Genomic DNA, 18725 nt, shown 5'->3' on the forward strand with positions numbered 1-18725 from the left:
GGGACAGACGTGGTGGGTGGGTGTGTATAAATTGGAATATGTGTGCAAATGGCCAAATAGCTGCATAAGTGTACATCAGTGCATGCAATTCCCCACATAGCATGCACAAAGTTAAACTGTTTACATGAATATTAGATACGCAATTGTGTGGGCAACTGCATGAAAAAGTTATGCTACTGTGCCAAGTTTTTTATGTAATATTATTTATAAGACCTAAGAATACTACCACTGAAAGATTAGTAGGAAAATATTTTCCTCTTTTTTTTCCAGTTTACTTTGTGCATTTGACAGCGTATATTTTAAAGCCAGAAGGGACCATTAGACCATCTAGTCTGACCACCTATAACAAAGGCCATAGAATTTCACCCAGTTCTCTCTGTCTTGAATCCAATAACTTGTGTTTGACTAAAACATATCTTCTAGAAAGGTCCAATCCAAGTCTTTGATTTGAATACTTCAAGTGATGGAAAATCCACTGCTTCCTTGGGTAATTTGTTTCAATGGTTAACCACCCTCACTGTTAAAAAACTGTGTCTAGTTTCTAATTTGAATTTGTCTGGCTTCAGCTTCCTGCCATTGGTTCTTGTTATACCTTTTTCCACTAGAGTAAAGAGTGAGTGAGTTAGATGAGAAATGAGGATTTTTGAAGCTGAATCCAGCAACCACCTCCACCAGCCCTGGTTTGTTTTTGGCAGCTTTCTTAGCATGGACATATTATTAGAATGGAAGTCTAATGAATTCCAAAGCTTGTGTATGAAGGAACACTTCTACAGAGCTGGGAATCACAAGATTGCCAGTAACAGACATAAACTGAATATACAACCAGACCACCCCAAGCAGCTTGCCAAAGATGGATCTGGATGATATTCAATTTGCAAGGAGGTCACACACCATTTTGATGATGATCAGAATTCAGCATTTTGTCCTTGTGAAGACACTTATACACTAATCAAATCATTTCTCAATCTTGTTATAAATTTAATGGATTGAGCTCCTGAAGTTTCCCACTATGCATCATTTTCTCCAGCCCACAAATCATTTTTGTGGCTCTTCTCAGCACTCTCCAATTTTTAAACATCCTTTAAAATGTGCACATGGAATTCCAGAATCATCCTTATCAACACAATATCCAAAGGTAAAATCACCTCCCCCTAACTCCTCTGTTTATACATCCATAAATCACATTAACCCGTTTTGCCACCATATCACACTGGGAACTCATAAGACCCCTAAATCCTTTTCAGAGTCACTGTTTTCCAGGATATAGTCCCTCAATCTGTAGTATGGTCTACATTCTTTGTTCCTATATGCATTTGGCTGTATTAAAGTGCACTTTGTTTGAATGGACCCATCTCACCAAAGTATCCAAATCACGCTGAATGACTGCCCTATCCTCATCGGTATTTACCACTTTGCGTCACGTGCAAAATTTTATCAGCACTGATTTTATATTTAATTCCAGATCACTGATGAAAATATCGAATAGTGTCAAGCCTAGAACCACGCCCTGAAAAACCTGTTGTATTAATTTCCAAATTATTACAACAAACCTCAATAGAAACCCCTTCATTTGATGATGATTCCCCACTGACAACTAATTTTTGAGATTTTCCAGTCAGTTCGTAATCTGTTTAACATTTGCCACACTTATGCTGTATAGTGCTAGTCTAGCACTTTAGGTGTAGTCAGTTTCACTGCTTTTAGTGTTGTTTCATTTAGCAACAGGGGAGAGAACAACATTTAAAATAGGAAAATGTGACTGTAAAAATTATAACGGAGGTATCTGAAACGACTTAACTCATTTTCGGAAACTGCTAGATGTCAAGTGGATTGTGCCTGTTTCTTTAAAAAGTTTGGAACTAGAGTAACTAAAGGTGGTTAAACTGCCCAGAAATGGTATGAAAATTATGAGTATTTTTATTATGAGTAGATATATGTAATTCATATGCAGGCAGGGAAATGTATATATACCACTCTGGTTTAAACTAATAGAACAAATCTGTGTAAATGTCTATAATCTGTTGCAGTAGAAAGGGAACTTTTTCCCTTTAACAAAAAGAGGTCAAAGTCCAGTTAAAAGGTCTCTAATGGAAATCTGCCGTAAAGAAGTAAAACAAAAAATATTTCTGAATTCTGCAACTTGGAAGGGAATAAACTTAAATTTTTTAGTAAGTGTCCCTCATTTATTTTTTAAAATTTCAAGAAATAAACAAATCATTTTGTAAATCAATGTGTAAAAACTGCACCTAACCTAAGACCACGTATACTGAGTCTCACTTTAGAGTAATTTTTGTATGAGGAAATTACTAATCCCTAAGATCAAGGACTTGTACAGTCCGCAATGAATGGTCCGTAATTATATATTTATTTATTTCAATTTTTAAAACTGCAGATAGACCTATCTAAGGCTCTAGGTGCCCTTACACACATTAATATAATTTAAGTATCAGCAGCATTAAATGATTAATTCAGCAGAAGCTCAGCCAGCCATCTACAAAAGTTCCTCCCAACGTCTTCATTATTGAGGAAGCACACCTTAAACACACCTTCTCCAAAAACCCTACTACAAAGATGTTTTTTGCAGTGTGCCTGGAAGGTCACCAAATTCAGGCTATTTGCAAACAAGGAGGAAGCAAGTTCCCTTCTTTTTAAGAACATAAGAGCGGCCATATTGGGTCAAACTAAAGGTCAATCTAGCCCAGTATCCTGAGACAGTCAGGATTTACTAGTCCTGCCACCTGAAACAAATCTGCTGCCTGAGCTTTTGCAGCTTCTATGTTGGAGAAAAATAACCTTTTCTTTGCCTTCTGTACAGCCACAACAAAAAAGTTAAAAATATTTATGGTGCAGCTGTTCAGCCTCTGCATGACATTTCCACCACTAGTGTACCAGCCCTCTTCCCTCTTGCCTCATTTGTTGTATATCATCTGTACAGCAGGATGACCTGAGAAAATGATGTTGGCAAAGAGGGCATCTACAGGCCACTTCTTCAAAGCTGCAAGATAGAAAAGTACAATAATTTTCTACCAAACTACTGAGGGACTGGACTGTTAGGGGCTCTCACAACAAATTTTTTGATGGCCTCAGAGTGCGGCCACCAACTCTTGATGGTGGCTGCTATGACAATTTTTCCTAAAATACTTAATTAACTTTAGGAAAAACAAATAAATATGCACAGGCCCAAATCATACTGGTTGCTTTATTAGGTTTTTTTTCCCCCATAATAAAAATAATGTACAGTTGTTTCTATTCTTTAGTGGACCTAAACAGAATAGAAACACAAATAAGGTGCTTTGCATGTTCTTGTCTTTTGTTGTTGTTGTTTCTTTTGCTTTTTTGGTTGCAGTTTTTTTAATACTTGCTAGCTAGTAAGTCTGCTGCTTTGAAAAGTGATATTTGAATGTTTGTTAATATCAGTTTTTGCAGCAGCAGACTTGCTAGCTAGCTGGGAGGCAGTGAAAAGTGATTTAACAAACATACAAATATCACTTTTCACAGTAGACTTACTCAGCCCTCTCAAGCCGGGTGACAAATTAAGTCTTGGATGGGGAGGTGGGTGGGGAGGTGGGTAGGGAGGCAGCAGGGACCGGGGGGGTGGTGAGCCCGGAACCCACTGCTGTGCTTGAAAGCCCAGAGCCTGCTGCCTAGGCCCCGCAGGGCTGAAGCCAGAAGCCTGAGCCCCATGACCTCCGGGAAGGTGGGGAACTCACACTGGCTGTCTGCTCCTCTGGTGTTTGTGGCTCCAGAGGGGAGCAGGGCCCAACCCCTCCAGGCGACCCCGGCGGGGCTGCAACTTCTCCCCAGGAGGCTGTGGCTGCAAGAAAAGCCCTTGATGGCCGTATCTGAAAAACGCTGCTGGTAGAACAAGATTCACCCTAAGAACCCTCTGGAACCTTTTTGGTCCATTAATCTTTGAGGGTAGACCATTAGAACAGCTCCCTCACCCTGACAGGAGAGATGAACCCCAACCTGAAACCATGAGAGGGAACAATCACTTTATGACAAATGTAAGCTTTCTAGGGACAGTGACTGTCTTTTTGTTCTGTGTTTATCCAGTGCCCAGGTGCTACGGTAATACAATCAACAAAGCAACCAACCGCCAAGCCTCCAGTTCCAACCCCAAACCCAAATCTTAAGCGTGGCCAGCTGTCTGAGTTGAGCCAGTACCTATCTGGGATAACCCCATAGTTGTCATGATGGCCACGAAATCCTGAGCTGCTTCAGAAAATTCATCATCTACATGCAAATTCAACATAATCAGTCTTTGCGTTTCCAATGCCAATATAGTGAGAAATTCAATCAGCTCACTACGTGACTTGGCAATGCAGCAGAGTGAATGCTACACTAAAAGCAATGCCATCTTAATTCCATAGTGGAACCCACATACTGAGTGGGCACAGTATCTGATCCAGTTTGGAGAGGGGGACCTTGTATACTTTAGGCTGAATGCGATCAGTATGGCCACAACCACAGCAGTATTAGTGAGCACAACTAGAATAAATCAGCAAAACAGTTTATAGGTCTTATGGAAATATTCACTAGTATTAAAAATATTGTTAGATTTACATTTATTTCTTGAAACATCACACACTGACATTTTGATCATTTACACATAAAATGTTAACTTTCCTGATTAACTAACCTGAACTCATCAATTAAAGTTGGATTAACCACTCCTTACCTGGTAATTTCCTCATCTCCAACCATTCCCTTAGGAATTGGGGAATATCTTCCTGGTGATGATGGTGGCAAAGATTGTCCCAAGTAAGTAGCTGGACTGATATGGTTATCCACTGGCTGAGAATAAGCTTAAAATAAAAGAAGTGTTTAGGTGATTTAAAAAAACGTAAAATTACTTGTGCAAATGTAAAATACAGTATTATAGGGGGTTGTTTTAAAAACAAACGTATGCTTCTCTTCAGTCTAATAGTTTATTTAAAATGTCTCAGGTTTAGGATACTGTGCCATCATGGAAGCTAAGCAGATTAATGCAAATTTCCCATATTGCTTCCTCCCATATGTAAATGAGTAAGTCAAATAATTGTCAATTTGCTTGACTATAACTGCAAACAGTCTTTTTTATTTATGCATTTATTTTTTAAACAACAAGCATTGCAAATAATAAGCACCAGTGAGGACAGGAATTATCTTTTTTGGCAAAGTGGCTATAACTTTATTGAACCCAAGATCTAAAAGCAACCTGTCCTGGTAGCAGTGAAAAGAGGTGGGGATTTAAGACCACTGCTACTGCAGGCAGTCACCAGTTTCCCACCCTTTCAGTACATAGATCCAGAGCATCCTAACATTTCCTAGGCTCACCTGGGCTAACCTGATTCCCAGACCTAAACAAAACCATGGTATCCTGCACAGCCACTGCATGAGGCAATTCCTGGGCCTTGTGCAAGTACCTGTAGGTCTCTGCAAATCCAGCCTCCTCCTCTGGTGAAGCTGATGCCACATTCACAAGAAAAGGAAGGGGAATTAGTCCAGCTCCTGACATCTGTGGGATTGGGAGCACCAATCACCACCATATTCATTTTATGCCCACTGTGTGAAAATCTCATCCATGCTGCCAGCACCGGCTGCCACATATTTACAGATTCATAGATTTTTAAGGTGTGAAGGGCCTATTATGATCATCTAGTCTGACCTCCTGCCTAGCACAGGCCAGAGACACTCATGCAGTGATTTCTGCATCAAGCACATTCACTCTGACTGAGCTATAGCACAGCTGTTAGAAAAACATACGATCTTATTCTGCTAGGTAAGAGATTGAAGTCCAAGACCTCCATGGTATCATTCTCTGAAATGCTTCCAGTTACACATGCAGGGCCAGTTAGACAGGCAGAACTGCAGGGTCTCAATGAGTAGATGAGATGATGATGTAGGGAGGAGGGGTTTTGATTAGGAACTGGGGAAACTTTTGAGAAAGGGGGAGCCTACACAAGAAGGATGGGCTTCACCTAAACCAAAATGGAACCAGATTGCTGGCAAAATTAAAAAAAAATTAATTTTTAAAATTAAAAAGGTCGCAGAGCAGTTTTTAAACTAAGGGCTGGAGGAAAGCCGACAGGTATGGAGAAGCATGTGGTTCAGACAGAAAGATCCCTTAGGGAAGGATCTATTACTGGAGATTCTCTATGTCCCAGTGAGGAGGAGAGGATGGAAGATAAAATACAGGTAAGATCTGATGAGAAACAGTTAAATGAAAAAAAGTCCCATTCAATTACATCATGTAATGGCAGACAGCTAAAAAGTGACAAGTTTTTAAAATGCTTATATACAAATGCTAGAAGTCTAAATAAGAAGATGGATGAACTAGAGTGCCTCGTATTAAATGAAGATATTAATATAATAAGCATCACAGAAACTTGGTGAAATGAGGATAATCAATGGGACACAGTAATATCCAGGTACAAAATATATCGGAAAGACAGAACAAGTCGTGCTGGTGGGGGAGAGGCACTATATGTGAAAGAAAGCACAGAATCAAATGAAGTAAAAATCTTAAATGAACCAAACTGTACCACAGAATCTCTATGGATAGTAATTCCATGCTCAAATAATAAGAATACAGCAGTAGGGATATACTACAGACCCCCTGTCCAGGATGGTGATAGTGACTGTGAAATGCTCAGGGAGATTAGAGAGGCTCTAAAAATAAAAAACTCAATAAAAATGGGGGATTTCAGTTACCCCCATACTGACTGGCTATATCACCTCAGGATGGGATGCAGAGATACCTTAAATGACTGCTTAAATGATTGCTTCTTGGAGCAGCTAGTCCTGGAGCCCATAAGAGGAGAGGCAATTCTTGATTTAGTCCTAAATGGAGCACAGGATCAGGTCTAAGAGGTGACTATAGCTGAACGGCTTGGTAATAGTGACCATAATATAATGAAATTTAACATCCCTGTGGTGGGGAAAACACCACAGTAGCCCACCATGATAGCATTTAATTTCAGAAAGGGGGACTACACAAAAATGAGGAAGTTAGTTCAACAGAAATTAAAAGATGCTATGCCAAAAGTGAAATCCCTGCAAGCTGCATGGAAACATTTTAAAGACACCATAACAGAGGCTCAACTTAAATGTATACCCCAAATTAAAAAATAGAGAACCAAAAAAGTTCCACCATAACTAAACAGCAAAGTAAAAGAAAAAGTGAGAGACAAAAAGCATCCTTCTAAAGTGTAAGTTAAATCCTATTAAGGAAAATAGAAAGGAGCATGAACTCTGGCAAATTAAGTGTAACAATATAATTAGGAAAAAGAAAAGGAGTACTTGTGGCACCTTAGAGACTAACAAACTTATTTGAGCATAAGCTTTCATGAGCTACAGCTCACTTCATCGGAAAGCTTATGCTCAAATAAATTTGTTAGTCTCTAAGGTGCCACAAGTACTCCTTTTCTTTTTGTGAACACAGACTAACACGGCTGCTACTCTGAAAAATAATTAGCAAGGCCAACAAAGAATTTGAAGAACAGCTAGCCAAAGACTCAAAAAGTAACAGCAAAAATATTGTTAAGTACATCAGAAGCAGGAAGCCTGCTAAACAACGAGTGGGGCCACTGGACAATCAAGATGCTAAAGGAGCACTGAAGGACAATAAGGCCATCACGGAGAAACTAAATTCTTTGCATTCATCTTCACATCTGAGAGTGCAAGGGAGATTTCAACACCTGAGCCATTCTTTTTAGGTGACACATCTGAGGAACTGTCTCAGACTGAGGTGTAATTAGAGGGGGTTTTGGAACAAATTGATAAACTAATAATAAGTAACCAGGACCAGATGGTATTCACCCAAGAGTTCTGAAGGAATTAAAATGTGAAATTGCAGAACTGCAAACTGTGATATATAACCTCATTTAAGTCAGCTTCTATACCAGGTGACTGCAGTATAGCTAATGTGACGACAATTTTTAAAAAAGGGCTCCAGAGGCGATCCCAGCAATTATAGGCCGGTAAGCCTAACTTCAGTATTGGGCAAACTGGTTGAAACTATAGTAAAGAACAGAATTGTCAGACACACAGATGAACATGATTTGTTGGGGAAGAGTCAACATGGTTTTTGTAAAGAGAAATCATGCCGCACCAATCTACTAGAATTCTTTGAGGTGACTAACAAGGATGTGAACAATGGTGATCTAGAGGATATAGTGTTATGAGATTTGCAGAAAGCTTTTAACAAGGTCCCTCACTAAAGGCTCTTATGCAAAGTAAGCTGTCATGGGATAAGAAGGAAGGTCCTCTCATGGATCAGCAACTGGCTAAAAGATAGGAAACAAAGGGTAGGAATAAATGGTCAATTTTCAGAATGGAGAGAGGTAAACAGTGGTGTCCTCCAAGGGTCTGTACTGGGACCAGTCCTATTCAACATATTCATAAATGATCTCGAAAAAGGGGCAAACAGCGAGGTTGTAAAATTTGCGGATGAAACAAAACTATTCAAGATAGTTATGTCCAAAGCTGACTGTGAAGAGCTACAAAGGAATCTCACAAAAATGGGTGACTGGGCAACAAAATGGCAAATGAAATTCAATGTTGATAAATGCAAAGTAATGCACATTGGAAAACATAATCCCAACTATACATATAAAATGATGGGGTCTAAATTAGCTGTTACCACTCAAGAAAGAGATCTTGACGTCATTGTGAATAGTTCTCTGAAAATATCCACTCAATATGCAGCAGCAGTCATAAAAGTGAACAAAATGTTGGAAATCATTTAGAAAGGGATAGATAATAAGAAAATAGAAAATATCATATTGTGTTGAATACTGTGTGCAGATGTGATCGCCCCATCTCAAAAAAAGATATATTGTAATTGGAAAAGGTTCAGAAAAGGGCAAAAAAAATGATTAGGGGTATGGAACAGCTTCCATATGAGGACAGATTAATAAAACTAGGACTTTTCATCTTGGAGACAACTAAGGGGGGGATATGATCGAGGTCTATAAAATCATGACTGGTGTGGAGAAAATAAATAAGGATGTGTTATTTACTCCTAACAACACAAGAACTAGGTGTCACCAATGAAATTAATAGGCAGCAGGTTTAAAACAAACAAAAGGAAGTATTTCTTCACTCAACGCACAGTCAACCTGTGGAAGTCTTTGCCAGAGGATGTTGTGAAGGCCAAGATTATAACACGGCTCAAAAAAAAACTTGATAAATTCATGGAGGATAGGTCCATCAATGGCTTTTAGCAAGGATAGCCAGCGATGGTGTCCCTAGGATAGGCAGGGATGGTGTCCTGTTTGCCAGAAGCTGGGAATGGGTGACAGGGGATGGATCGCTTGATGATTATCTGTTCTGTTCAATCCCCAATGAAGTACCTGTCATTGGCCACTGTCGGAAGACAGGCTACTGGACTAGATGGACCTTTAGTCTGATCCAGTATGGACATTCTTATGTTCTTAATTTAAAGATTTTAATTGATGGAGAAACTACTACACCCTTAGGTAAGTTATTCCAGTGGTTAACTCTACTCACTGTAAACATTTTTCACCTTATTTCTAGTCTGAATATGTCTAGCTTCATCTTCCATCCATTAGATCTTGTCATGCCACTGTCTGCTTCCATTTGATTGTATTAAAATGCGCGTTCTTCAGATGAACTCACCTTACCACCTGTCATCATTCCATAAGAACGACCATACTGGGTCACATCACGGTCCATTTAACCCGGTATCCTGTCTCTGACAATGGCCAGTGCCAGATCCTTCTGGCAGTAGGAGCTTTATGGACGTCCAACAGATTGGGTTGTGTTACCTAACCATGTTGGCCAAATGCCATTGATGGGACTATCCTCCACGAATTTACGTAATTTTTTTTTAACCTAGTTATATTTTTGGCCTTCACAACATCCCATGGCAATGAGTCCCATTAGTTGATTATGCTCCATGTGAAGAAGAACTTACTCCCCTATCCCCCCCCCCCACCTGCTGTCTATTAATTTCAGCAGGTGAATCCTGGTTTTTGTGTTATGTGAAAGAGTCAATAGCTCCTTCTCTATTCACTTTCTCCATACCACTCGTGATTTTATAGACCACGATTTTATAGACCATGATTCTTTTCCACTCCACCCATTTTTGTGTGTGAGGCCCTCTGCTAGAAGACTTGTGCTCCTGCCACACCCCACCCCAGAAAAGGGCAGTAGAGAGGTCCTCCAGGCTGCCTAGAGCGGCTGTGTGGGAAGCAGCCAAACAGGGTCCAGCAGGTCAGTATAAGAAAAGCTGCAAGGCCAGAGCGAGTTCCTTGCTCGAGCTGGAGGAGAGTGGATGGTGCTCCAGGCTGGCTGCTAGGACTCCACAAGGACAAGGCCCTGAGGTAAGGGTGAAGAACATATGGGAGCCATGGGGAAATGGCCCAGGGAATTATAGCAGCAACACAGTTTATTTAAAGGAACATTGCGAACAACTGCTATCTATAGGGTCCCTGGGCTGGGACCTGGAATAGCCTCCCCCCCCCCCCCACCAGCCGCTGGTGAAAGTGGCCTGGACTTTGAGGCATCCCAGAAGGGGAACGGAACCATAGTGGCCCAGCTGAAGAGCTGGGGCCAGAAAGGCCCTGAGATGGCAAAGACACTGCCTCCAGGGAAGGAACCCTGGGGCACTGCAATATTCCGGAGCAGGGACAAACTGAGAGAGACATCTGTTGGACTTTTCCCAAAATCCCCGAAAGGGATTTGTGTTGCTTTTATCTCACAGACAGATTGTGTATAACCTGGCAGGAGGGCTGAGTCATTGAAGACTCACCACAAACAGAGAGAGAGTGCAACCATATGCACTCGACCCGGGGGCGCTTGTGAGAGATGAGTGCCACCCCATTACAGTGTCTTTTGCACATTTTACCACTGGTGATTTTATATATTCATCTGATCGTTAACTGAATAGTACGGTGCCAAAAACAGATCCTTGAGGAACTACAATAGGAACAACCCATTGGTTGATGATCCCCATTTACAATTACTTTTCTAGATCTGTCAGTTAACCGGTTTTTAATCAATGTAATCATTAATTATACTGTCTTCCTTTTATTCTTTATCGACTACTTTGTGTATCAGCCTTTCCATGATTTTGCTGGGAACTGAAGTCAAGCTATCTGGCCTACAGTAACCCAAGTCATCCAAGCTATCCCTTTAAAATACTGGCACAACATTAGCTTTGCTTCAGTCCTCTGGAACTTTCTCAACATTCCAAAATTTGTTAAATATCAACATCAGTGTGTCAGAGAGAGTGCCTCTACTCACTATTTTAAAATTGTTGGGTTCAAGTTTTTCTAGTCCAGCAGATTTAAAAGTGTTTAATGTCAGCAGTCACTGTTTAATAGTTACTGTTGAAATAGAAGATAATTCATTGTCACTGTAAGCTGTGAATAAGCCATCCAGCTTCTTTCCAAATATAGACCAGAAATATTTATTTAACACTTTAGCCTTTACTATATGATTACTGACAGTTTTACTATCTCTATCTAGTAATAGGTGTATAACATTCCTAGAGTTTCTTTGGTTACTGTTATATTAAAAACGTTCCTTCTTGTTGTCCTTAACCCTAACAGCCGTAGCTTTTTCATTGATACTTCTAGCCTCAAGCTTAGCTGGCACACCTCACCAGATGCCAGGACTCTGCATATCATATTACTACATCCAAGAGCTCTACACCATCTAAACATATTAGTTAGCGACATTTGCAAGAGATGTGCTTCCATGTTGATGTCCAGTCTCTGGCCGAGCGGGCAAAAACCTCCAACTGGCTCATCAATGTAATTCATCAGGCAACTACCATCAATTTGTGCACACCTCACCAAATGGTAACCACAGGTTGTATGATATCAGCACAGGCAATGCAATGGCCACCTAAGTCTAGGCAGATCCTCTTGGTTTTCTGAAAGAGCAGCATGTTGCTCCTCAATACAACTACATTAGCATCTGTAAGCCAGGCATGATGAACCTGAACATGCATGAGTGGGACTGAGGCTGCAGTTTATCAATCAAGAGGATCCATACATCAAAACCACCTATGGAAGGCCATCCTTGATCTGTGGTGCTGAACTGTGGGTCTCCTGAAATCCCACTTGGTACACCATACCCCATAATCCTCATAGAAATAGTAGGCTTCTGATTTCTCCCATCATTCCCTCCTGCAAAGCTGGGGAAAGGGTACAGAGAATAGATACAGTTCCTTAGCAAATTCAGACTAGGGAAAAGTGCTAAGCAAAGGCATGCTTGTTACTGGCAAGAGGCCTGAGCATGTGTGACTGAAGTCTGAAAGCATGATGAAAGTGAACTTTTTGGAGGCAGAATTGCATTGGAACACAACCCCCAATGGGGTTTGTGGCACTGGTGGGCCTGGCCTGGATTTCTTGTTCCCAACACTGAGAATTGGGGGTTCTGTCAAATATTGATGCACCCAGCCAGAAGTGATTGCACTGTTTGCTTTGTTCTGAAATTATTGGTGAAAGAATAGGATTGGTTTTATGTCAGTGCTAAGGTTGCTGTGTTCTGATGTGCATTAAACCACTTTTAACACATAAAGAATGTTTACTGTATGGACAGTGTAAGATTTACCATGTCCTTAACTTCCTACTTCCTTGCTTTTCAGAGCTTAGGTTTTGTAAATGATGTGACAGGTAAATATACTGTTGTCATTCAGCAACCATAACTGGTTCTTTAAACAGAGCAGTTTGTTTTCAGAATTTCCAAGTTGGCCAGTGTGTGCACGTCTATTTTTACAAAAATCTCTCTCTCACACCCTTGTCATTTTTCTTCTTTTTTTTTTTGGTAGTAAAGACACAATAAAAAAAATTAAATAAGTGGGATGGGATATGTCCCCAGATTAAGCAAGTGAGTGGTGCTGACCAAACTAATAATCTCTCCAGAAGAGCCTGAGCCCTGCTTAATTCAAAACAACCCTGACAAGATTACACATTTATATATGGCTACATTAGCCACACACACGTTATCAGAACCTACGTTCACTTAGCCCTGGTCTGCACTACAAGGTTAGGTCGAATTTAGCCGCATTAGGTCGATTTTATAAGCAATGCAGCTGCACAACCAACCCTGTTCCATTGACCTAAAGGGCTCTTAAAATCGACTGCTGTACTCCTCCCCGGTGAGGGGAGTAGCGCTAAAATAGTCCAGATGCAATGTTGTGCAATTTGGGGTAGTCCAGATGCAGTGTTGTGCAATTTGGCGGTATTGGCCTCTGGGAGCTATCCCAGAGAGTTCCAGTGTGACAGCTCGGGACAGCACTTTCAACTCTGATGCACTAGCCAGGTACATAGGAAAAGCCCTGGGAACTTTTGAATTTCATTTCCTGTTTGGTCAGTGTGGTGAGCTCAGCAGCACAGGTGACCATGCAGTTCCAGAATTGCAAATGAGCTCCAGCATGAACTGAACGGGAAACACTGGATCTGATCGCTGTATGGGGAGAAGAATCTGTGCAGGCAGAACTCCAAACAAAAAGAAGAAATGCTAATATATATGCCAAAATCACACAGGGCATGGTGGAGAGAGGCTACACCAGGGACACAGAGCAGTGTCGCGTGAAAGTTAAGAAGCTGAGGCAAGCCTACCAAAAGACAAAGGATGCAAACAGTCACTCCGGGTCACAGCTCCATACATGCTGCTTCTATGATCAGCTGCATGGCATTCTAGGGGGGAACCCTACCACTACCCCACCACTGTCCATAGACACCTGCAAGGGGGGAGGATTTTGTGGATGAGGAAGAGGAGGAGGAGGAGGAGGAGGAAGAGGAGAATGTGCAGCAGGCAAGTGGAGAATCCGTTCTCCCTGGCAACCAGGACCTTTTCATCATCCTGGAGCCAATACCCTCCCAAGGTGGGTTCCCGGACCCTGAAGGCAGAGAAGGCACCTCTGGTCAGTGAACATTTGTAACTACACTACAGGGGTTAAAAGCAATTGTGTTTAATGTTTGATTTGCCCTGAAGAACTAGGATGCATTCGCGGCCAGTACAACTACTGGAAAAGTCTGTTAACATGTCTGGGGATGGAGCGGGAATCCTCCAGGGACATCTCCATGAAGCTCTCCTGGAGGTACTCTGAAAGCCTTTGCAGAAGGTTTCTGGGGAAGTCTGCCTTATTTCGTTCTCCACGGTAGGACACTTTACCATACCAAGCCAGTAGCAAGTAGTCTGGAATCACTGCAGCACAAAGCATGGCAGTGAATGGTCCTGGGTTTTGGTAGCATTCATGCAACATTCAGCCTTTATCTTTCTGTGTCAGTTTCAGGACAGTGATATTGGGGGATTTTTGTAAGGGAACAGTAAAAGGACTCTGTTCATGCTGGACTGTTTGTGCTTGGCTAAAAGGGATCACCCCGGAGAATAGCCATGTGGAGGGGGGAGGTGTGTGCTGCACATCCAACCCAAAACCACAGCCCCTCCTTTTAAATGGCAAACCCAACTGACATTGCTTGCTATGGGAAAGGAGGGTGCTGCAATTTGAAACCATTCCCACATGTTATGAAGGCGGAAGAAGCCAACCCTGCATACCCTTTGGCTTACCATGGCTGCCTGGAAACTGAATTCTGTTGCCCAGCCGTGTGTGATGTTTCACCATACCGGCAGGCGCTCAATATAAAAGGCAATATGCGACCTTATCCCTAAAGCACATGTGTTGTCTACTGTGAATTGCTTGATTCAGTGTGAAAGAGTCTCCCTTTTGTTCTCAGAAATGTATCTTATATTTTACTCTCCCTTTTTATCCCCCCTATAGGTGCAAATGTTTCTATGCTCCCCCTATCATCTCCGTACCTGAGATTATCGCAGATTAGAAGGCAAAAAAATGCACTCGCGATGACATGTTTTCTGAGCTCATGCAGTCCTCCCACACTGATAGGGCACAGCTTAATGCATGGAGGCATTCAGTGGCAGAGGCCAGGAAAGCATACAGTGAGTGTGATCAGAACACGCAGGAGGCGATGCTGAGGCTAATGGTGGAGCAAACGGACATGATCAGGCGTCTGGTGGAGCTGCAGGAAAGGCAACAAGAGCACAGACTGCTGCTGCATCCATTGTATAACCGCCTGCCCTCCTTGCCAAGTTCCATATCCCCCTCACCCAGACGCACAACAACGTGGGCGGGAGGCTCCAGGCACCCAGCCACTCCACTCCAGAGGATGGCCCAAACAACAGAAGGCTGTCACTCAAACAGCTTTGATTTGTAGTGCGGCTACAATAAGCAGTGTGGCCTTGTCTTTCCCTCCTCCCCGACCCCACCAAGGCTATCTTGTCAGTGATCTCCCTTTTTAAAAAATAAATAAAGAATGCATGGATTCAAAACAATATGGACTTTATTTCCTTTGCCAGCTATGGTCGAAGTGGGGTGCGGGACTGGCTTACAGGGAAGTAAATTCAACAAAGGGGGTGGTTTTGCATCAAAGAGAAATGGACATAACTGTCACACTGTAGCCTGGCCAGTCATGAAACTATTTTTCAAAGCCTCTCTGATGCGCAGCGTACCTAGCTGTGCTCTTCTAATGGCCCTGGTGTCTGGCTGCTCAAAATTGGCCGACAGGTGATTTGCCTCAACCTCCCACCCCTCCATAAACGTCTCCCCCTTACTCTCACAGATATTGTGGAGCACACAGCAAGCAGCAATAACTATGAGAATATTGGTTGCGCTGAGTTCTAACCTAGTCAGCAAACAGCGCCAGCAAGCTTTTAAATGTCCAAAGGCACATTCTACCACCATTCTGCACTTACTCAGCCTATAGTTGAACTGCTCCTTACTACTGTCCATGCTCCCTGGGTATGGCTTCATGAGCCATGGGAGCAAGGGGTAGGCTGGGTCCCCAAGGATAACTATTGGCATTTCAACATCCCAAATGATAATTTTCTGGTCTGGAAAGTAAGTCCCTTCTTGCAGCTGTTCAAACAGCCCTGAGTTCCTAAAGATGTGTGCGTCATGCACATTTCCCGGCCATCCCACATAGATGTTGGTAAAACGTCCCTTGTGATCCACCACAGCTTGCAGCACCATTGAGAAGTTTTATGCGGTTTATGTACTGTTTGGCAAGGTGGTCTGGTGCTAACATAGGGATATGCGTTCCGTCTATCGCCCCACCACTTCACTGCAGCAAAGCCATCCAGTATGACCTGCACATTTCCCAGAGTCACCACCCTTGTTAGCAGAAGGTCACTGACTGCATTTGCTACTTGGATCACAGCAGCCGCCACAGTAGATTTGCCCACTCCGAATTGTTTCCTGACTGACCGGTAGCAGTCATGTGTTGCAAGCTTCCACCGGGCTATCGCCACTCACTTCTCAACTGTTAGGGCAGCTCTCATCTTGGTATTCCTGCGCTTCAGGGCAGGGGAAGGCAACTGACAAAGTTCCATCCAAGTGGCCGTACGCATGCAAAAGTTTTGCAGCCACTGTGAATCATCCCATACCTGCAACACTATGCGGTCCCACCAGTCTGTGCTTGTTTGCCAGGCCCAGAATTGGCGTTCCACTGTATCAACCTGCCCCACTGCCGCCATGATGTCCCAATTGGCACATCCTGTGCTTTCAGGAACATCTGTGTCCATGTCCTCCTCATAATTGTCCTTGTCCTGGAAACCCCTAGCCAGGTTCTGCACATTCTGCAGGATAATGTGCGAGGTGTTTACAAATGCTCACAACAGCAGCGGTGAGCTGAGCGGGCTCCATGCTTGCCATGGTATGGCGTCTGCACAGGTAACCCAGGAAAAAAGGCACGAAACGATTGTTTGCCGTTGCTTTCACGGAGGGAGGGAGGGAAGGAGGGGAGAATGACGACATGTACCCAAAACCACCCGCGACAATGTTTTTGCCCCATCAAACATTGGGAGCTTAACTCAGAATTCCAATGGGCAGCGGGGACTGTGGGATAGCTACCCACAGTGCACCACTCTGTGAGTCAATGCTAGCCACGGTATTGAGGACGCACTCCGCTGACCTACTGCGCTTAGTGGGGAAATACACAATCAACTGAATAAAATCGATTTCTAAAGATCGACTTCTATAAAATCGACCTAATTTCATAGTGTAGACATACCATTAGTATGTTGATTAACTGCTCTTAAAAAGTCTTAGTGAATTAAAGCAAATCCGCAAGGATGTTGATACTTCGGAGAGGGTTCAGAAAAGAGCCATAAAATGATTAAAGAATTAGAAAACATACCTTATTATGATAAACTCAAGAAGCTCAATCTATTTAGCTTAAGAAAGAGAAGGTTAAGGGGTGACCTGATAACAGTCTCAAAGTACCTACATGGGGAACAAATATTTGATAATGGCCTCTTCAATCTAATGGAGAAAGGTACAACAAGATCCAATGAAGCAAAACAAATGCAGACTTACAAATAAGTAGGGCTGTCAAGAGATTAAAAAAATTAATCGCTATTAATCACGCGATTTAAAAAATTAATCACGATTAATCGCACTATTAAACAGTAATAGAATACAATATAATTTAAATATTTGTGGATGTTTTCTACATTTTCAAATATATTGATTTCAATTACAACACAGAATACAAAGTGTACTGTCCTCACTTTATATTTATTTTTATTACAAATATTTTCACTGTAAAAAACACAAGAAATAGTATTTTTCAATTCATCTAATACAAGTACTGTAGTGCAATCTCTTTATCATGAAAGTTGAACTTACAAATGTAGAATTATGTTAAAAAAAACCCCTGCATTCAAAATTAAAACAATGTAAAACTTTAGAGCCTACAAGTCCACTCAGTCCTATTTCTTGCTCAGCCAATCGCTTAGACGAACAAGTCTGTTTACATTTGCAGGAGATAATGTTGCCTGCTTCTTATTTACAGTGTCATCTGAAAATGAGAACAGGCGTTTGCATGGAACTGTTGTAGCCGGTGCTGCAAGATATTTACATGCCAGATGCGCTAAAGATTCATATGTCTCTTCATGCTTCAACCACCATTCCAGAGGACATGCATCCATACTGATGATGGGTTCTGCCTGATAACTACCTAAAGCAGTGCAGACAGACACATGTTCATTTTCATCATCTGAGTCAGATGCCACTAGCAGAAGGTTGATTTTCTTTTTTGGTGGTTTGAGTTCTGTAGTTTCCGCAGCGGAATGTTGCTATTTTAAGACTTCTGAGAGCGTGCTCCACACCTCATCCCTCTCAGATTTTGGAAGGCACTTCAGATTCTTAAACCTTGGGTCAAGTGCTGTAGCTATCTTTAGAAATCTCACACTGGTACCTTCTTTGCTTTTTGTCAAATCTGTTCTTAAAATGAACAAATGCTGAGTCATCATCCGAAACTACTATAACATGAAATATATGGCAGAACACGGATAAAACAGAGCCGGAGACGTACAATTCTCCCGCAAAGAGTTCAGTCACAAATTTAATTAACACATTATTTTTTTAATGAGCATCATCAGCATGGAAATATGTCCTCTGGGATGGTGGCCGAAGCATGAAGAGACATACGAATTTTTAGCATATCTGGCACTTAAATACCTTGCAATGACGGCTACAAAAGTCCCATGCGAACTCCTTTTCTCACTTTCTGGTGACATTTTAAATAAGAAGTAGGCAGCATTATCTCCTGTAAATGTAAACAAACTTGTTTGTCTTAACGATTCGCTGAACAAGAAGTAGGACTGAGTAGATTTATAGGCTCTGGAGTTTTGCATTGTTTTGTTTTTTAGTGCAGTTATGTAACAAAAAAAAATCTACATTTGTA

The 18725-nt window shown here is 41.9% G+C and overlaps 1 protein-coding gene across 41 annotated transcripts in view; it reads right to left on the minus strand.

Annotated features, from left to right (window-relative positions):
• The window catches only part of DLG1 (discs large MAGUK scaffold protein 1), a 441560-nt gene that overhangs the window by 142295 nt on the left and 280540 nt on the right, over positions 1–18725 (minus strand). For 21 of the 41 annotated variants that reach the window (XM_073358919.2, XM_073358923.2, XM_073358918.2 and 18 more), the window contains 2 exons: positions 4682–4808; positions 2909–2995 (listed from right to left, as the gene is read on the minus strand). In XM_073358919.2, coding sequence (XP_073215020.1) covers positions 2909–2995; positions 4682–4808 — 214 coding nt within the window. The remainder of the gene's footprint in view (positions 1–2908; positions 2996–4681; positions 4809–18725) is intronic. The other 20 variants (XM_073358925.2, XM_073358927.2, XM_073358933.2 and 17 more) reach the window with 1 other exon arrangement.

This window comes from Lepidochelys kempii, chromosome 9 (genome assembly GCF_965140285.1).
Source record: "Lepidochelys kempii isolate rLepKem1 chromosome 9, rLepKem1.hap1, whole genome shotgun sequence".
NCBI classification, from domain to species: domain Eukaryota; kingdom Metazoa; phylum Chordata; order Testudines; family Cheloniidae; genus Lepidochelys; species Lepidochelys kempii.